The 22,687-nt window shown below is 29.5% G+C and overlaps 1 protein-coding gene across 1 annotated transcript; it reads right to left on the bottom strand.

The window, feature by feature from the left end:
* Nucleotides 1-9,671: 9,671 nt before the first annotated feature.
* Nucleotides 9,672-11,826, bottom strand: LOC112685410 (SCAN domain-containing protein 3-like). Its single transcript, XM_025557275.1, has 3 exons — nt 11,742-11,826; nt 10,357-11,683; nt 9,672-9,741 (listed from the first exon to the last, which is right to left on the bottom strand). The coding sequence occupies exons 1-3, from the start codon at nt 11,824-11,826 to the stop codon at nt 9,672-9,674; spliced, it is 1,482 nt and encodes a 493-aa protein (XP_025413060.1).
* Between the last annotated feature and the right edge of the window lie 10,861 nt (nt 11,827-22,687).

Raw genomic sequence — 22,687 nt, 5'->3', positions numbered from 1 at the left:
TAATTCGCAAGACCATTTTCTGTCTATTGTTCCCCCGACTATTCTTGTAATTTTTCCAATTAGTGATGTTTCCAATGTAAAATAATTTATTGATAGCTCAGCTGTTTTTTCAATATCCCCTCACACATCACTTAAATTTGACTAGAAGATTTTAACGCACTTGTAAAACATCAATTGAACTACTTATTCATTAATAGGCACTTCAAATTTTCCACTATTTAAACTTTTTGTTGACCACGGTTTGATAAAATTTTTAATATTTTGATTGAAACTTGAAAATCATATACAAAACTCCTTCCTTAGTTAGTTATACTTCAATACAAGATATATATTATATATACAATTATATATAGATATATACACAATTCATATCAACAATCCTTTATCTCATTTTTTTTTAAAAAGCCTTTTCATTTTAAAAGTTGACAATACTTAAAAATAATCAGGGAGATCTACATTATTTTTGTAGTGAAGACTAATAATTCTTTAAGTTTTAATATTTAAAACTTGAGAATTGAATAAAAGATTTTTCACATTTTTTTGATTGTAGTCAATAAAAAAAAAAAAAAAGTTTTCTCGAAAGTTCAAACAATTTTACGATTTGATTTTAACGAAATTGAACATTCCATCGAAATTCATAAAATTATTCGAACATTTTATACAGATTTTGATTAAACAATATTAGTTATTTTGCTGTTGACGTTGAGACGCACGGATGAGACTTTATTGTGAGTCAACAATCACATTATTGTTAACGCTGTCCCGTCATAGTTCGGTAAATGAAAAACTTAAAAGGAATTTAAAATTTGAATTTAATACTTTCATTCACATTGTTCAAGAGTAACGACAAGTCTACTGGTAAAATTCGTTGTTGATACTCGCAAATCGTAAAATAGGCTGATATTGACAGGAGTGTGCCTAGAAATAATTTTAATACATTTTCTACCAAATATTTCAAAAGTATTTGTATAATACTATATAATTAGTATATTATTTAGATCAACAATGAATTATATAAATTAACCTGTCAATCGTTTATGATTTTAAACTTAAATTGTTTAAAAATATTAAGCGATACTTTTTTCAAATTTTTTAAAACGTCGGGGAGAACACCTCCTCACCATTAGGCAAGCCCATGTGTATAAGATTGGGTACACAACCTATAAATGATAGCTGCATACTTTAAAAACCGATCCGGCAATTAGGCGCGAACGGTTCTGAATAAAATTTGAATAGTTACGGCAACACATACTGCGAAGAAATCGTTCTGTAAATCTGTACGTATTTATAAATTATGAGAATAGTTGAGTAAGAAATTACTTGATTAATTATTCGAATTCAAAAGAAATTCTTCATTCTTTTGTTTTTAATTTAATTATCCTTGTTTGTTTATATTAATAATTTTTACGATTATTCCACATAACCATGTTGTAATAATTTGTTTTGTTTTTTGAATAACTTAATGTTTCAACTTATCGAAATTGGGTTGTTCGAATGTATAATACATTATGTGTTAAAGACAAATTCATATTTTTAATTATAATATTATATTTAAAAATTAAAATATAATTCTAAATTTATTTAATTAATTTGTTAGAATAATTTATTTATTGACAAATCAAAGCATTCAGAATAAATATGTTTTTAATTCAATACAGAAATGATTTAAAATACAATTTTATTTTTTATTTGCATAATAATCATGATTAAGAATTTCAGTTATTCGTACTCTTATTTTTATTTATAATTTTGATTTGTTTTTCCCAACTATCGTACACTAATATTTATAATATAATTCTCGTTATTATGATTATTATAGTTATTGTTGAAAAATTTTCGAATCACATTCGTAAAGTCTATTATTTTTAGATTAGTTGAATAAAAAATATATGTATAAAATATGTGAATATATTTTTTTTATTTCCAATTAAATTATAAGTATATGTCATCTATTGTTAACTCGTATTTCCATTTATTATTATACTTAATTAATGAAGAATAAAAAACGAGAATTATCTTTTATATGCTTCTGCAGAAAAAAAAAATTAATCATAGCGAATCCTATTATGTAGCATGAGAATACATTCTAAATAATGTCTAGGTAGATCCAGCGAATTGAAAGTGTTATTGTACAGCGTATTTTACCACTCTTGCATAATACTCACTCTCAAAGTACAACGTCAACGTAAGGTATATTGTATTTGTCTTTTGATAAAAAAAAAAAAAAAAAAAAAAAGCCACGCAGTAATATAATTAATAATTAATAACGTTATTATGCGATGATGTTAAATTTTTGCAATTTTTCAACGGACGAGCGAACCGATTGAATTTGCGTGAAAGGTAACTAGGGTAATTATATTATTGTTTCTACGCACCAGCCTTGATGAAGTACGTATTTCCATTAGCGCTATTATGGTCGTGTAAAATAATCATATTTTCCTTCGCGCGTACCTACTACAAAAGGGTTTAATAGTATCATCATGAAACGACAGAAAATTATGAATTCTTCGGAAAATCCGTAAAATTTAACACAGTTATTTTTGAACCGATGAAAATGTTGCCATTTGAACACCAAGGTCAGTGGCGTACTCGAGGTTGAGAGACTAAGGGAACAATAGCCCTTACCTCCAGGGTCGTTCTTATGCGTATAAACCGTACTAGTACATCACTATTCGGTGTTCAAGTATTTTAAGACTTCAGTACCAACTTGATGTTAACGGATACCGGGTATTTGTCTATGATACATTAGCGTATACTTGTACCGTGATAATCAATATATTTTTGGTGGTTACCATGAAGGTTGTATCGACTCTCGTCTAATACATTAATTTTACCATCGCTATAGTTTTTAAAACATGTTAGTCACGGCGATGCTACCGCAGTTGAACACCGTTAATTTATCATTGTTATGATATATATTTTAATACATTTTTTTTTTTTAAAATATATTTAATCTACTTACAAAATAAAAACAATAGATAATAAGGATAACTTTAAGGATAATTTATAAACACGAGTCGCGTGAAGAGGAGACCGTTCATTAACAAGACCTCAGAATTTTTTTTTTTTGCTTTTTTAGGAGATCTCTAGACCAGTTTCTTTTTAATCGACGAGGAATTTGTGGTAATGCAAGATAGGACATGTTACGAATGAGGGGATTTATGTGATTCGTTAATTTTGAATGGAAAATTTTGTAGTGGCTTTTTGCAAGCTCATTTACTGTTTGTATTTTTAGATCATTATGGAGGGCTGCATTTGTTATGTACCATGGAACATCGGTGATAAGTCTTAGGGTAATTGATTGAAAAGCTTGAATAGGGCGAATGTTTGCGGGTTTAACTGGGCCCCAAATTCGGATGCCATATGACCATACTGATAATTACTTTGTATAGGAGTAATTTGTTTTTGAGACTCAAGTTTGATTTTAGTAGAGGTCTAAGTAGATGGAGACGAGAGTTTAGTTTTTTTTCGTTTCGTTTTTGCTTGGTGTGGTTTGACCAGGTCAACCTTTTATCCAAAATTATACCTAGATATTTGGTTGACTGGTGAAGTGGAATTAGTTTGTTATTGATTTTTAGTGGGAGGGAATTCTCTTTTGTTTAGTAAAAAAATCATTTGAGTGGTTTTTTCTTCATTGATTTTAATTTTCCAATTTTTGGCCCAAGATTCTATTTTATTCAGATGTGATTGTACATTTTGAGATGCGATACCAGAAATATTATTTGACGAAATTATTGCTGTGTCATCAGCAAATGAGGCGAAAAGAGTTTGGCTTGTTCTAGGTATATTAGCAGTGAAAATATTATAGAGTACCTATAAGTGAAAGGTCACTACCCTGAGGAACTCCAGCTTTAATATTAAGAACAGCCGAATAACTATTTTTCTGACGAATGGAGGAAGTGTTTTAGTTTAAACAGAAGCCCGTCGATTATTAGTGTAATTCTATATAGAATTAATTTTTCGAAGAGCTATGCAAAAGTGGGTAGTAAACTGATAGGACGATAAGAACTGATCAGGTGCTTATTTGGTTTAGAGATCATAATGATAATTGGATACTTCCATGCAGAAGGAAAATAAGACGAACGAAGAATAGTATTATAGATATGAGTAAGAAACAGGATTGACTTTTTTGATAGGTTTTTGGCTATTTTATTTGTAATTTGGTCATGACCGGGTGATTTTTTTGGTCGAAGCTTGTGGATTACTGAAACAATTTCAGCAAGGGAAATCAGTTTTGCAGGAAGAGACATGGGCAAAGGGGAGGGCATAAATGAATTTACTAAATTGGCATGATCTGGCGTAGAATTTAGATCAGGATGAGGAGAGAAAATAGATGATTGTTGATTACCAAAAAGATTTGCTTTCTCTACGTAAGAAATAGCTAATGATTTGTCTGGTCGTTCAAGTGGAGGTGTATTATCACGATGATTGATTAGATTTTTGGTTGTTTTCCAGGAGCCATTGTTGGGACTCAGAATAGTTAAATATTTACTAATCTGTTCAGATCTGTACTTTGCTAATTGAATTTTTGTATCAGTTATGAGATGGTATATGTCTATGTTTTTACTATGGATAAGGTAGAAAAGTTCATTACTATGCTGTTTTAATCCATTGGCATTCCAAAGGAATATTGATAAAGAGAAATGATTGATTAGGTTTGAGGTCATTTTTTATGTAGGCCTTTTTTTTAACGCTGGAAGGTTCTTGTTTTTTGTACAGATGTATGAGGTATGTAGATCGTTACAACGGACAAAACGAAGTATGTTATGGCGCAGTAATAGTGCGTATGACCGTAGTCTTGGCAGTTCATACATTGTGGTATTTGTTTTTTTTTATTTTAGGAGCTTCTACTTTAATATTTGTATAGCAGAGGAATTTTTATTCAAAAATGTCCTTGTTGTTGATAGCTGGTTCAAGGTCTACAAAAAATAGTGGTAAGGGAGTTGTTGATTGATAATGAAGAACATTCGTTATGTTCCGAGCTAAAAAATCGCAGTTCCCTAATTCTTTGATAAACTTGATTGAAGTAGAAGGGTGAAGATTTCTTACAACTACACGGTAAGTTTTGTCCTCATGTATTTAATACATATAAAAGTTAACATTTTCTTCTTTGAGGTATCTAATTGCCGTTCTATATGAGTTTGATGTAACAAGTTTTAGGCTGTTTGACGTAGTTTTGCATGAGAATTCCATGGGTGAGGTATTTAGGATTTTAATTGCTTTCCAGAATTGTTGGTAATTATTTATATTTGATTTAATAAATATGGGTAGAAGTGCTCTGATACTAATATCATCGTTTTCCATTTTTATATCGGTATTGTTTTTATTGTTTATGTTATTTTCGTATACATCACATATCTACAGATTAGGCATGGCTTGAACCCATGTCAGTATCTACTGATAATTATTTTTTTGTTTATAATTTTAATTGTAGTTAATCAACCATTTGTATTATGACCAGTATCTAATCTGTTTGGTCAAAGCTCGTCTCTGTGTTTGGTTTCAGTAATTTTGTTCGATGACGGCTTATTTCGGAAATTTGTGGAAGGCATTATATTTTTTTTTGGAATCAACACGTTTAAAATTTAATTTAAACTTCAGTTTTAGTATAGATAAATGTAACAGTAAACGGAGCGAAAATTACGCGTGCACACATTACAAGTTCGGGACACCGAATGAAATTTTATTTAAAACTATTTTAAAATACTCGAAATACATTTATGAATTTGGTGGTGAGGGTTAGAGAATGATGAACTCTTACTCTTAAATTCTTTTTTACCTAATCTGCCCAAAAGTTTCTAGCCCCTCCCATTTGAAAATCCTAGCAATGCCACTGTACCGAATGTTTCATTGGGTGTGCTTTACAAAATTGTTTTATTTTCCATCGTATTGCGTTTCTGGCTTACTGACAAAAAATGTTAACATTTTTTTTTTAATCATATTTACAAATTGTAGTCATAATAAAATAAATTCAAATAGAACTTGATCGCGGTTACCAACGCATCTAGGATACAATTCGTAAATTGTCGTAGGATACGTAGAATACGACTTCCTAACAGAATCAGTGTTCGTTACGAGTCGTGTCCGTAAACATATAGTATTTTATAACACAATTATAAATCCAACGAAAACTATAATTTATCATATCAGACTTCCTAAATGGCACATATTCCCCTTCTACGAATCATGCTAAGGTGCACTGTTAATGTAATACGTTAGCATTGTAAACACAATTTAACGCGAATTAATGAATTGTTGAAATCACACATTCCACACATACTCGTACATATGCACCGTCGATACGTAATGAGTTTCCTCTCCGATTGATGATTAACGATGTGCGGTACACGAGTTGCATTATAAAAAATTGCTATGATAACTCATGTAGGTAACCTTCAAGTGCCTACCCTCGTATGCGTTATAATGTATACGTACGGGAAACATGTTAATACTCTTATACTTTTATACGCCCGGCCGATTGCATAACGCGCGTATAACAGTTAGATAATATTAATATATTCAGCACCGAGTACGAGGACGATGCACGCGTAATATTCGACCCTATTATCAACAAACACTTCTTATTGTCTTTCTACTTTTTTTTTCCCTTCTGCCATTATTTTCCGCTACTGGAAACGCACCGCAATATCGCTGTACGCGTACGAGGGCAAATAATAATAAGTATCTGCTCCACATTTAGGGACACACTGCTCCGTAAATGGTTTATTTTACTATCAACATAATCCCCACGACACGAATTCCGTTTTAAATGATACATCGTAATAATCTATTAAGCAGTGCCTGTACGCGAATTTGTTACACGTACTGTGCACACGGCACAGGTACGGTTACGGCATAGTCTTTAAGTCGAAGACGAGTCTTATTGCTTGCAACAGCGACGTCGAGAAAAAAGGTTTTTGCGTTGTAACCGATTCGACGGAAAATGCGTGTTCGGCAGATTCTCAAAACAAGTTTTTAACCGCGCGCGCGCGCACACACACACACACCTATAATTTGCATTATTCTGGTGGAAAAAGTTAATACGGCATGCGTATGCGTACGTGGAGATAAACATTGTTCGGTTGTCGAAAAATACTCAAAGCCTTTAGCCGTTTGTAATTAATTAAATTATTCGTAGCGAATCTAATTTTGACACACGTAAACTTGACATATTTGTTTTTCTCGAAATAAACTAATTCGTATTAAACTCGTGACATTGCGGTGTTGTATACATAAAGAGGAGTCACCCTCCGCGAGCGTAAATATCTACAAGTGGTTGTAAACGTATTATTATTATTATACACAGTAATATATCTTTAGGTGAGTAGGTACTTGAAACGTCAACGACGATTAGCTAATAACGGGTATCTATCGATTGTTGACTCGAACTAATCCTGCAATATAATTGGAAACAGTAGTCGCAGAAATCCACGATAGTTAAAGATAGTTTTCGATGACATTGTAATTACGAAATTAAAAATAAAACACTAAATGATGAAATGCGCGCGTACAAGAGCACTTACTTAATCGGTTGACGCGGATTAATAATTTCAACATAAGTGCACGAACTCGCGAATCTATCGAACTTAATCCCGTTTCCGATATTGCGCGTTACGATTCTGTATAGGCGGCCGTGATTACGACGCCAGTGGTGCCACGTGAAAGATTTCCGATTGAACTAACGTCGGTACCTAACTCGGGAGGGATCGTCCATTGGAAACAATACTTTGGAATTAAAATATACTAAAGCTATTCAGAAAATAAGGAACTTACGTAGTAGAAGAACACCTTGCCTATCCCAGAAAACTGTTGCCGTGATTGTCGGCAAGGAAGATCATGGCAATAGGCGACAGAATTCTATGACAGAAATTTTAAATCTTGTACACCGCTATGAGAAGTGTCTGAATTTGTATGGTGACTATGTAGAAGAGTAATATATTAGTTCCTCTTTCACATGTATATAATAAAATGTTTTTCTTGAACTTGGTTTTTTTATATATTCCAAAATGTTCCTTACTTTCTGAATAACTCTTATATCACGGAGACCGGACATCGCGTTTGTATCGTTTCGTCCGCCTCGACGTGAGCTGCTATTGTTTCAGGTTTGAAAACGATGACGATGGATCAACGAATCCGAGCAACTATTCTTGGTGGAATCCCGTCCGCTATAGTTTATTTATTTTTAATTTTTTTTTTTTTTCACGGCACGAGAGGCCAATTTCTTTTTTTCTATATGGTTTCATCATTTTCTACCGCACCTGCCTGCCAGTTTACACGACATTAACGTATTTTCAATACATAAAAGGCACTGAGAAATCAACAAATGTATACACATGTAGAACAACTATTGAATTCTAAAACTTAATACACCGCAAATATCGTTTCGATCGGAAGGGAAATTTTCTTTACATCAAAAAGGTTTATAATAAATAATCCATTTAAATTACGTATCATTTTAATGGTGTCTATATAATTAATAAAATAAGTAATTTCAATAATATTTGAAACTTCAAAGTCATTAAAATATACATTAAAATTACATCATCATAGAATGATATTATTTAAATGTATACAATACGATTGCAAAACATTAAATTCAAATTAATATCGTTAAGAAATAAATCATTAGAATTTGAATTTTATAAAATATATCTTATTAATTTCTGATCAATTACGTACTTTTATATTTGTTTTCTTTTTAATTTTTAAAATGCAGATTCATAAATATTATCTATTTAATATAATTTGTGAATCATATTTTATAATACAGAATATCAATTGATAACCCAAATAATTTTAAATTTTAAATTATTTTGATCTTAAAAATAACTAGTATCCTAGAATTTTCGTGAACTATAGAACGATTCCAAAAATGTTCAAAAAAATTATATTTAGGTTTAATTTCTGATCTCACAAATAAGATTATATGAAACTTTTAGAATAATCCTTGATCCTTCTACAGGAGTAAAAAAAAAAAAACTGATATAAAAGAAGAAAAAATAAAATCATGTAAAACCAATGACATCCAAGCATATAATCAGCTGATACTATAGTATAATCTCGTCCTACTAAGAATTTAAAATTAAATTAAAAGAATATAATAATAAAACTGTTATTTTGTATTTTATTTTTATTATTATTATTTGTTTTTTTTTTTTTTTTTTGGTTTGTGAACACGTAGACGAAGGATACGTTGTAGATGAGCTTGAGATTTTATACCGACGTGTTTTGTTATGTTCACGTCCGCTTTTGTTAAATTATTTCAATTTTAACTGAAATCATTAAAACAAACTAAATGTTACTAATGCATTTATAATGAATGTTGTTAAGGTTAGGTATGTATCAGGATCGGAGAATGGGTTAACAATTTCTACCGGGAAAATAAAAAAATCGGCCCACTTAGGTATACCTAATGAAACAACCCTTAAAAAAATATATTTTTATATAAAATTATTGTACTTATATTATTTTGAGAATTTGAACACTTAATATTATTATTAAAAATGAAAAAATAGAAAATTGGTTAATACAATACAAAGAAATGTTATAATTTTTATTTAAAATACATATATTTAGATTTTATATTACACATTAATACATATTTAGCAATTTGTTAAGATTTGGGCTCTTTTGCGAAATCGTATCGATTATGATTTAATTATTCAACGACATCAAATATCAGATTCAGCTGACATAAGCATAAATGAGTCCAAATGATCTTGACTCAATGAGTTTCTTATTCTATTGAGAATATATTTAAATTTCGAAAACATTCTTTCACAAGCTACTTGTGTTAACGACAGTGATAGAATACATTTGTTTGCAAAAAATAGTGTCTTGTAAGCTTCGCTGTACAGATTATATTTCAGTAGTACTGTATACAATTTCGACAGGCTTTAATTTTATTGCTTAATACCGTCGGCTTTTATTTTTCAATTTTCAAATTTGAATTATTAGCGCTTTCTTTTCTAATTCATATTCCTCATCAATAAATTGATCAAATTTATACTTTTTGTCGATTGTTAATTTTAAGCGGTTCCATTTAGAACAGTGGTTCCCAACCTTATTTATTCTAGGCCCCCTTTGTAGACTTTTAAAAATCTCATGCCCCCCCTCCAACTATAAATTGAAAAAATTATATTTTTTTTGTTTACTTTACATTTTACAAATAAACTATATAATATTCGGAAAGACTAATTTTTTATTGATGATAGTAATTATAAAATATAAATAATTGTAAATAATATAGTATAATAGTGGAATTATATATTGACTTGAGTAATTATTGTAATAAATTAGTAAAAAATATAAATAATAGCATGTATAATAAAATTAACATTTAATGTGAAGGCTAACAACACTTTTCTTTGAACAATTTTTTTAAGTTCAGGCTCGATGTTTGATAAAGAACACCTCAAGTCAAATTCGACATCCAAGCGATTTCTATGTTTGGTTTTTATAATGGTCAAGCTGGAGAATCCAGATTCACATAAATAAGTCGATGAAAATTGTACAAGGACTTGTAAGACTTCATTTGAAATTTCAGTATAAATGGGTTGGTATTTTACCCAAAACTCTTTCAAAGAGCTGCCACTGTTAAAATCAATTTTTGGGCGTGAATCATTCTTCAGCTCGATTGCCTGTTCTTGAAATGTATCCGGCAATGTGTCTACATTAGCACTGAATGGACAACTTGTTAGCGTATATTTCCAACTTTCGTTAGAAAAATCCGGAACATATCGCATGAATTCATCAGTCAAACATTCATGATGTTCAATCACTATATTTTTCATTCCAACCAGACAAATAGATTCTTCCTCATCAAAGATAAGTTCGTTCAATCGACAGAAAGTCGAAAAATTAGGAGTTTCTTTGTTTACTTGGCGTTTCCACAGCTGTATCTTTTCTAGAAATGAGTTTATAGAATCTTTGGTGGTTATAATATTCGTATTCCTCCCTTGTAATTTGAGATTTAGGTTATTAATAGTTTCAAAAATATCTACTAGGTACGCAAAGTAGAATGTGAAGTTTTCATCGGTAAAATTCTCACGAAGATTGTCTTTTCTTAATTGTAAAAGCATAATTTCCACTTCAGATTTTAATTCGTTCAAACGTTCAAACATATTCCCTTTGGATAACCAACGAATCTCTGTATGGAATAATAAAACAGAATGTTCCGCGGATAGCTCTGAACAAAGAATCTTAAAAAGACGCGAGTTAAGTGCACTGTTTTTGATGGTGTTAACAACTTTTATACATACTTCAAGTACATTTTTAAGTTCAGATGGCAGCGTTTTTGCAGCTAAAGCTTGTCGGTGTATTACACAATAAGAACCGATTATTGACGGGTTTTTATTTTTTGCTAGGCTTACAAAACCCGATCTTGACCCTAGCATTGCAGGAGCACCATCTGTACAGACACCTACAACATTTTTCCAAGACAAACCATTCTGATCAAAAAATATGTCAATGGCAGACAAAACGTTTCTGCCTTTTGAGGTGGAATTTAAAGCCTGGGAAAATAGAAGTTCTTCTGTGATGGACTGTTCATTTATAAAACGGCAGTAAACTAATAGCTGGCAACAATTGGCCACATCAGTTGATTCATCACATTGGATTGCAAAGAATACGGAATGTTTTAATTTATGAATCAACTGATTTTTAATGTCCAAAGCTAATTCATCTATAAGTCGTATTATCTGAAAGAGATATTTAAGCTATTTTCCTTTTGCTTTCTTCACCAAGTTTTATTTCAACAGCTTTAAGTATGCTAGGTTTAATTAATTTTTCACCCAAGGTATGGGGTTTCTTTTGCTGAGCCACCATGAAAGCGATGTGCTATGAAGCTTCAACAACTTTTTCATTATTCTGTTGAAACTCTCCGATATGGTCAATTTTCATTTTACTTAGAGAATTTTTTTTAGCAACAAAAAACTCTTTAGGTTTTCCTTTTAGCATCGGATGAGCTATGGTTAAATGTCGTTCTAGTCAACTAGGTCGGAGGGCATCGTTACTTAATACAACGTGACAAATAACACACTGAGGCTTTTGGACACCATCTTTTTCAATAAACGTAAAACCAAATTTGACATGATCATCGATACACGTTCTTATTTTCAGAGGAGCCATTACTTTGATATACGTGCATTGAGCAACTTCAAAATAAAACTTAATCGCGTCTAAACTAATCTAATAGTTTTTTCCCCTGGCTTTCTTTTATCGTACTAATTAATTTATGGACAATGTGGCATGGTACACTATGGCTAAACATTTGTAATCTTTATCGATTACTTTATCGATTTTAACGACCCTATATTCTATAATCTATAACGATAGCCATTCTTTATTAATTTTTCATTTTTTCTCTTTATTTTAAATATAATAAAATTTGATAAATACAAATTTTACTTTGTGATGACTGCTTGCGCCTCCCCAGCGACGTGTATACGCCCCCTAGGTTGGGAATCACTGATTTAGAAGAAAGGTCTTTAATTTTTTAAGTTCGGATATCAAGTTGGCTCTTGTTATAGTCTCATCATGATTAACTAAATGCTCAACTAATTTTGTAAGTGTTTCTTCGGGAATGTTTTCATTAAAAGTATATTACATAAGGTATAAAGGTTATTAGGTTGTAAAAAAGCACAATCACTTGATCGGAAATTTAGTATTACTAAAATATCTTGTTTCTGTACTATTGATTAATGTATCAAATGTTATATTATACACATCAATAGTAAACTTTTCATAAGCACTGGGTGGGATGTATTTTTCATCGGAATCTCCATTCATTATTTAATTGATACGAATTTTAATTTCCGGAAATTTATATTGAACAGATATTTCAATATTTTGACGTTTAAAATAATTATTTGCCCAATTCGAAAATTATTTTGCTACTTCAACAACTAAAAGGGAACTGTAAAAAAATTGCTTGAAACTTTCTAGAGTAGTTTTTATCATACAATGCGCTTAAATGTTGAAGGTTTTTATCCGATACATAAGATAAAAATGTTGTAATACCGTATGAAATGTCTCGAACACTGCTCGTAAGATACGATGACCGTATGGCCACTTGACAGATAAATACCTCTAAGGGTTACCACAATACCAAAGTCAACATGATCTAATGTGTTGATAGTGTAACGCGTGCATTGTTGGACCGTTATGTGGTGCTCGATATTTGTATTGGTCAGTAGGGTATTGCGGCAATGCCGTTTGTTTCGATGGAAACTGTCACGTATCATACTCTTCAAAAACGTTTAAGTAGTTTTTTTTATTCACTGGATAGCCACGTGAATCCTAGTGATCAATTGAACGAATCGACCCGACAAGTCATCTTTAAGGTTTTTGCACACCCCGACGTTAACCATCAACAATAACGGAAATGTATTACCTCAAACACGTGCTATGGACGTTAACACTTCAAACCGGTACGGTTGCTTTGACGTGCGTCTTTATTGTAAGTAAACCGATCGAGAATTGACGAAATTTCAGTTGATATTAACACTGAGCATAATGCGATGTTTACAGACTTTAGCGTTTTGCATAACAATGGTGAATCTACCATCTCTAGATATAGATGCGCCAAGTAGTAAGTACAAATCGTTAATATGTATAAAAAAATTTGTTTAATTATTTATTGATCACCGTCAGTTACCCAACTAATTAAAAAATCTCGATGAAAGGGAGCTAAGGATTTTAAGGGCTACCCGTAGATTTTTTTGTTCTTGGAGGTTTAAAAATTTGTTGCTCACAAATACATTACTAAGTACAGACGTTCGTAAACTATCAATGCAACATGACACTATTTAACATAACAAAATAATATTTTATTTATTGGAATATAAATGATTAGCAAATCAAAATACAGTAGTCACTCGACAATTCGAAATTCAGGGGACTAAGCTAAAAATTCGATTTACCGAATGTTCGAATAATCCAAGGAAAAAAATTAATTCGAATTAAAGAGAGGTGAAAAATGATTTGCATATATAACATTTATTAATTGAAATATTTTACATTTATATTATTTTTCATTTATTAAGTAACATTTATTTATTATATTATTATATTTTACTTTTTAAAGAAATCTGTTCTTTTTTTTTTTTTTGTGTTAAATTGTTGGCCACAATCTGGTCCATAGCGTTATCTAACTAACTGATAGCATTGGGAATTGTATAGCATCATTTTTCGAACATTGTAGAATGCTCGAAAAATTTTCTCAATCCTGACATACAAATGGTAAAACGATACGATAAAATTTATTAACTACGATAATATTTAATTTCCGTCCTTATTCATTTTACTTCGAGTACGTCAAATAGATGTACATATGAATATACTTTATACATATGAATATACGTATAACCGTGTTAAAGCAAATTCGAATTATAGAGTTTCTGAAAAAAAAAATTCGAATTGTAGAGAGAATACCACCAACAGACATTTTGAATGATCGAGGGAACTGGAATATATGTATTTTCTGTAAAATAAAATTTGCGAGCATTTATGCCCTTAAAAATTATCATATATGTTATTAAAATTTACAAAAATGCTGAAATATGCTCTACATTTTTTATGTTATTTTTCGTAAAAAAACTTTAAGGTACACTAATATTTTCATTTCTTTTTTATGCTTGCCTTTAAACAGAAAAAAACAAAAACTTAAATTATAAATGCATATTGTTTTAATGATTTAATAATTTTTTAAATATTACCGAAATGAATTGCACTGCGTGACTAAAATTTGTTTTATATTTTCAAATGTAAATGACCGGTGAATGTTCGCCAGTAAATTTTTGTACTTTGAAAATGAACGCTCAACATCAACAGATGTAACTAGAGCGAATTCATAGAATTGTAAGTCGTTGACTTGCAAATTTTCAAGATTTTCTATAGAACTGTCTATTCCTTCTAAAACATTGGAAATATTTTCAATAATTTTAAATCCTTCATTTTTTAACAGAAAATTTTCCAATTTTTTGTAAATAGCCTTTCCTTTTGCTCCTTGTGGACTTTGTAATTTTTCTTGAACAGTTTTTACGACGGAAATAGACTCAGAGAGCATCACGATTTGTTTTTCCAAACGTGTAATATAAATCGAAAGAAAACTATAGATTGAAGAAATAAATGCTAAGTTTGTTTTTAAATTTGGGTTGTTAAAAATATCTTTAGCTTTTTTTTATGCTGCTCACTTCATTTTCATCTAACTTGTTAAAAAAAATTTTTATTACTTCATAATTCTTATTGAGTGAACATCCAGCCATGTTCACCAATGAATTAAAATCAGTTGTGGTGGAATTGAGATGTCAGGAGCTTCATTTTTAAATATACGAGTTCGAGATGGTGCTTTCAAAAATATTTTTTTTACACTTGATATAAGTTTGTCAACTGTGTTAAAATATGAACGTACTTCTCGGCTACTCGATGAAATCCATGTACTATACATGTTTATACATGAATTTAGTAATAATTTATTAATACATATCTATAGACAAATATAAAGTAATATAAGTAATAATTGATTACTAAATATCTATAGACAATTTTCAATTTATTGAGATTTCAACGGTATGAATATATCAACGCCAATATATATGATCATTTATTTACTCTTAGTGGCATGGATAATAATGTCATTTCACGTATTCTTTATGGCCATCATTTGGGGCATTGCATTCAAAGGCGCAATCCAAGTAAATTTTCAATTTTATATTTTAAATAATTATTTATTTAAATTACGTATTTATGCATAATAATGTAGGAATCGCGGAAAACAATTTCTATTGCAGTCTATTTGTGGACAATCCATTGTATAATATGGGTAGGATTAGTTTTGTGGTCATTTAATATTACGCAATACAAGTAAAAATTTTAATTAATATTTTAATAAAAAGTGATAAAATAAAAGTTTATTTCAATAGGAATATTTGTATCGGGTCTAAATGTCCAGACATATTATGGTTATCAGAAAACCCGTGGCGGGAGGACATTGTACTAGACGAATATACCCAAATTAATGAGGAGGGAGATGAAATAACAAATAGCTCAAAAACGTGGTTAAAAAATGTGCCGATCTATGAAAATCCGTTTGAACGACCAATTAACCGGTTCGTATAAAAAAAAATAATAAACTTATAAAAGAATATAAACAAATAACATCTACTGGTATTACTTATGTGATGATATAAAATTTAACGAATAGGAATAGCGAAAAATTGTTTAACAAGAAAATAAAATATAATACTAAAATAAATTTAGAATCTTCAGAACCGGTTGATGAATGCAATATAGTGAACACAATCATTATGTCAATATTTTTTATGAGTAAGTAATTGTTTGTCTGAGTAAACTTTTTATACTATCTTGATAAAATAATAAATTTTCATTTCACAGTAATATTCCTGTTTTCTTGGCTGATATTAGTTAGTTACCAAAAAGAACTTCAACAGATTACAAATTCTCCAAGTGATGTTTAATTAATGTCATTAATACAAGGTGGGACAGTATATTGCAATGAATTTCAATTGAAGTTTATTAGTCAAGTATTGGAAACAAAGCAATAAAACAAATTTTATTATATTCAACACAATGGTTATATTAACTGTTAGTAATAAAAATCTTAACTTTTAAAAATTATTGGCAACTTTCATTTTTTTTACAGTTGACTATTCGTTTTTTCGTACTGTCCATAACTTTCTGTAAGATGCATATCGATGGCTGTAATTTCTAGTCTAATATTTTCTTCTAACTCTAATAATGTATGTGGCATAATATTGAATACTTTAGATTAGTTATTAACAGTATGAAAAAACGGATAGCCAACTGTGTAGAGAATAAAGGTGGTCATTTAATTAATGTATTTTTCAAATTAAATTATAAATTAAATCAATATTTTTACTATTAATAACTAAATATAATCATTGGGTTGAATAACATAAAATTTGTTTACTTTCGTCAGAATCTACAACCCTACCCATTATATTGAGGTAAACTGTGGCTAGAAAAAATTTAACATTTTACAATCTCCGACAAAATCGATAAGATATATTATACAAGCTGCGATATATAAAATGAATTTCCGCAAATTGTATTATGTATCTTTTCGATTTTGTTGCAGATTGTAAAACGTTAAATTTTTTCTTGCTTCAGCTTATCAGCTTACATACAGTCTGTATATTATGTATTTATCATAAAATTTAAATAGTATTGATATACAAAATAAAAAAGTGACTTACTCGTACATTGCGGAGGAAATATAATGATTAATTTAAAAATGTACATACGTGTGTGTGAGAGAGAAAGATAGAGAGAAAAAGTTATCTTTACGAGTAAGCATCAGTATTATATAAATGTACCTTGGACAGTATTTTTCGTCAATGTTAAATATGATAGTGGACTGTATTTTACATAAAATTTAAATTAACAATGAAAAATATACTTTAAATTAACTTTACGAATGTTGATAATGTCAGCGTTACATAAATCGATTGAACACCGTATGTCGTTTGACTATTTGCCTGACTTGCTTAAAAATTCATATTTTATAGTCCCGGTACGATAATCTTAATCGCGATATCATAATAAATATATTATCTAATCATATATCGATATCAAACATGCACTCCTTTTGAAACATAGTTGCAAAGTATAAAATATTGTTTTTTATGTTTATATATAAAATGTGTATTATACATACACTTAATGAATAAAATTGACTTACATATAATTCCACTGGGTGATATGTATTCTTCACCAGAATCTCCATCCATTATTTAATTGTTACGAATTTTAATCTCTAGGAAATTATCTTGAACAGTTATTTTGGTATTTTGATGTTTAAAATAATTATTAGCCCAATTCGAAAATTGTTTTGCTACTTCAAATACTAAAAGGGAACTTTATGAAAATTGCTTTAAACTTTCTATAGTAGTTTCTACCATACAATGCCGCTTGAAGAACATATTCTGAGATTTTAAATATTTAGAAAGTGCAAAGGAATGAAAAAAAATTTAAAATATATATATTAACTGTGATAATTGCTATTGGGTTAAATTTCCTAAAATTATCAAAAAGCATTCTTGCGTTATGTTTAATTTTAAAGTTATTTATTTATTTTTTGTTATTAAAAGTTTTTTTAGAGTATATTTGATTCAGACATTTTATACAACATAATTAAACGAGTCAAAAATATTACATTTTTTTCATTAGGTTCATTAAAAATACCAAAGGTTTTAAGTAATATCTATAGATCATCATCTAGTTTGATATATTATTGATATTGTTTTTATACGAGATTCTGAGAGTAAATCTTTTAAAATATTCATACGTGTGTATGATTCTCGAAAAAAAAACTGCACACGAGCGTAAAAGCTCAAATAAAGTAATTGAATAATGATTTTTCTCTTTTATGCCTATCATGACCAAATTTGAAACATGAGTGTAGCATCGAGTGTGTAGCTAAGTTCCAGCTCCTTTTAGTATTATTTTTTTTTTTACCAGATGTGAAAACTATAGCGCTGACCTTGCAAATGCGTTGCACCATTGATAGTATTTCTAATACATATTTTCATATTAATGTTTGCCAATTTTAAAATTACATATACTTGATCACAAATTGATTTCCCAGTTGACGAAGAAACATTAAATAAGTGAATTGGTCGTTCATGAATTTTGTCAGTCACGTATCTACAAGACATTTTTAATTTCCGATTTAGTTATTAAAACCTAAATAATTTGTAAATAATATTTTACTAAAATATACACACCTTATAATTACGGAATATTGGTCGGTAACGTTGATATTTTGCACTGAATCGATATGAATAGTTAATATCAGGGCTTAAATCAAAATAATATATATTGTTTACCGTTATGGAACATTTAAACGTTATAAGTAATTCAACGGTTAACGTTATAAATAATTTAAACGTTATACAAATTTTAACGTTTAAAAAAATTTCCGTTTACCGTTTTCAACAATTAAAACGTTATGAGCAATTTAGTGATTTACGTTTAGCGTTTTGCGTTATTTAAATTAGTGTAAAATTAGAAACGTTAACAAATGTAGTAGTTAGCGATCAATACTAAGTAAAAAAACATAACATATTTTAAAAATTATATTATATATATATATTACCTTTAATCAGTGGTGTATTGGTAAATATATTTGTGGGTATACGTACTAAAAAAATATGGATATTAATCCTAAAATAAATTTTCTCTCAATACGTTCGAAAAATTTAATTAATCCTTTGTAACTACATGTTTATAACTTCTATTAAGATTATAAAATATAACACCACAAGATATACAGCGCGTTATAAATTGCATGATGCAGATTTAAGAGCCTTGGGCTGAATGTCCACACACAATACTACCTATTTTATTCAATGTTATTCACTACAGTTAACAAAATACATTAAACACAGCGTACATTATAATCTTCAACAGATAAATATTTCAACCAATTTCATAGTTCATAACAATTTTTTCCAATGAACTATTAATTATTATTATTTTTTTTGTTTTCGAGTTATTTTAGAAACGTATACCCGTAAAATAATATTTTACATTAAGTGTACGCCGAAAATCGAAAATCTGCTGATGGGTTACGCCGTATACCCCAGCCTTTAACGATATTTATTTTTTTTTAATTCTCATAACTCATAACTTATAAATAAAGCAATCATATTTATTGTACAACAACAATATAAAACATATTACCGCGTAAAATATGTATTTATTATCAATTTATAACATATCATATTTATGGTGTATTACTAATGTTTCATCGATGTTCACCGAAATTACTTTTGATGAGGCAGGCTTGTATGATTGTATGGCCATACGGATCCGCGCCAACATCCGACGTAATTTCAGAAAGCATATTTATAAATTATAATTTGTATTATTTATTTATATTTTATTATTTCATAAATTAACTACCATTTTAAACATCCTTTTATATTTATTTTATTTAAATTACCTAGTAATTTAAGTTAATAATCCATCAATCCATTTTACTGATAGTTATAAATATTTTTCCATGGCAATTTCTTTTATCTTTCAATCGTTAATCGTTTTCTGTTATGTTTTTCAATATTAATTTTAAACGTTTTTCGTTTCTGTTTTGTTATCCATTATCAGTTTTCAATCGTTTATCGTTTACCGAATTGCTATCTGTTATTCCTTTTCATCATTTATCGCTTACCGATATGTTATCTGTTATCGATTTCAATCGTTTTTTGAATAATTTAACGTTATAAGTTAAAAAAACGTTTTGGTGCCCTGGTTAATATTTTATCTTCATTGACCTTATCAGCATTGTGTAAAATAATTCAATCACGTATTGAATCAATGATATAATTTAATGTGGTTTTTGAAAAAAAAAAATGTATTAAGTCTCCTCGTCCACGGCTAACTTTATGGTGTCTTATTTTACTTAATTAAATAGTTTGATTTAAATGGGTTTTAAAGATAATGTCTTATTTAGATAGTAACATTATTGTTTCCAAAAAGATTCCATGGTCTTTATTTTAATTTTCAAGATTATAGACAAATTTAATTGATCCTCGAAAACTAAGACTTCTTCTTCCAGTTAATTTTGAAATATAAATAATTCTATGGACGTCTGCACGTCTGTTCATAATTTTTTACATTGAACAACAAATAATTCGACAGCAGCAGAATGAATTTTACTTTTTTTGTGTTCTTCTAGTTTTTGATACATGTGTTTGAATTCAATTACTCCTTTACAAAAATTATTTTCAAGTTGACGATGCAAGGCGTACTGAACGGAAAAATGTAAGTTGTGGTTTAGAATAAGTAACCCGTTTTCTGCACGTTTTGTGCAAAAAATTTCCCAATAAGTACCAGCGGCCCACAAGGAAACTCCCGGTACCCGACTGTTGTGTACGTACGTTATTATATATCTGCGACTACAGTGAGGGGTTTTATCACTGACGATGTTGTTATGTAAAATTAAATTTTAACTTTAGGTAATGTGCTACGCGTAAACCACTTAAAAAGTATAACACGTATTAACTTTGATTGCGAATACGCAATACAATCAACTCAAGAGCGAATCTGATTTACATGTACATTTAAAATTTATTTATTCGAACGGAAAATTCGGAAAATATAGTTCAGTCGTCCCGTGGCCGACGTTGTATATTATATATATATATATATATATATATATATATACGAGTATATATAATATTGTTGTCGTACATTATTTTACATTTGACTTATGACATTTGCATTGTGTTCATTAATAACGAACTGGACTATGCAATTAATAACGAATTCAAACACTCATATACACCTATATAATCGTGTAATACGTGCACAATAAATGTACCTTCATAAATAAATTCCAAACAGCAGCTGATTGAATCGTACGGCACTCTCCCACGAGAACTATACTAATTCGAACTGTTCTTAGCGTTATTCAATACATCGATCATTGGAGCACAAACGGAGATACCGAGAGGGAGGGTGGTATTTAGCATCCCTATGTTCTAAAACAGCGCACTTGGTTTGTTTTGAGGTAATTATATATTTTATATATTATATATTATATATTATATAATTATATATTTTTTTTTAATGGTATATTTATACGCGTTTATAAGAAAGAACTTATTCCAGTTTGCATTGGTAATGCGCCAATGCCACGGACGTACAATGTACACACGTTGTACATTTTATCCGGTATTTAGGTTTGTCACGTTACCTTTTATAACGCATGTGATACTGTTATGACGGTCAAGTTTATTTTTAGTATTCGTTGCCGGAACACTATTAAGGATTTTGTTTTTTTTTCATTACCGTCACCGGATCGACCACTTAACGATAAAGCATAATTATGTTTATTTCTATTATTCGATTATAATATTTTGTACCGATTACGTATAGTTGGTGTAGGATTTTTTCCTCTAAGAATCATCTTGGTGAGAATAATTTTAGCACTCTCAAGTTTAAGGCTGATTGTGGTGCGTCTATGACATCGATCCGGTTTTCTCCGACTGCCGCGTTAAATACATGATTTTTAAAATCTCATTTACAGCACTTTATTCTAACGTCATCATATTTCAATAATTATTTTGCGAAGTCATAATATTGACTGTTAAAAAGCCAAATAGGAGCTAAGCGATACCAGTGAAAATAGTGATCACCAAGCGACAAATACATGGCTCTTGATTTTTAATTTTATCGCTCATCACATTTTATAATGTTGATGATATGAAATATATTTGATATGGTTAAAATATGTCTCCTTTCTTTTATTTATTATTCATTACGATTGAATACCCTTATGAGGTATTAGACATAAGGTAAGGTTTAAATATCAATGTATTAATTAGTAACTTATGTTATTGCAGATTTATTAATTTATACATTTTGATATATGTAGACCAATTAAAATTACAGTTTATTTTCACTATTTTGTTTTGTTAATTCGATGAATTCGACAAGAAACAACAATACCTGCTGATCATTGGCGTAAGGTTATCAAATATATTGAGAGAGGGCTGAAGACCTATTATATATTTCCAATGTACCATTTCTTGGAGGCTCTTTCACATACACTCTTTCCCGTCAACCAATTTATATTAATGATATTCATAAAATAAAAAAAAAATATCAATATCTAGATAAAAATAAGACATTTCAAATTATA

The sequence above is a fragment of the Sipha flava genome, unplaced genomic scaffold, assembly GCF_003268045.1.
Source record: "Sipha flava isolate LNK unplaced genomic scaffold, YSA_version1 275_pilon_pilon, whole genome shotgun sequence".
Taxonomy (NCBI): domain Eukaryota; kingdom Metazoa; phylum Arthropoda; class Insecta; order Hemiptera; family Aphididae; genus Sipha; species Sipha flava.
Note: the sequence above shows the minus strand (reverse complement) of the source record. Positions and strands in the feature narration are given on the sequence as shown.

Coding starts and splice junctions, on each gene's coding strand:
- LOC112685410 (XM_025557275.1), bottom strand. CDS start 11,826: ATGGTGGCTCAGCAAAAGAAACCCCATACCTTGGGTGAAAAATTAATT. Junction 11,684..11,741: donor AGCTGTTGAAATAAAACTTG/GTGAAGAAAGCA, acceptor TACGACTTATAG/ATGAATTAGCTTTGGACATT. Junction 9,742..10,356: donor ATTGTTCAAAGAAAAGTGTT/GTTAGCCTTCAC, acceptor TATTCTCAATAG/AATAAGAAACTCATTGAGTC.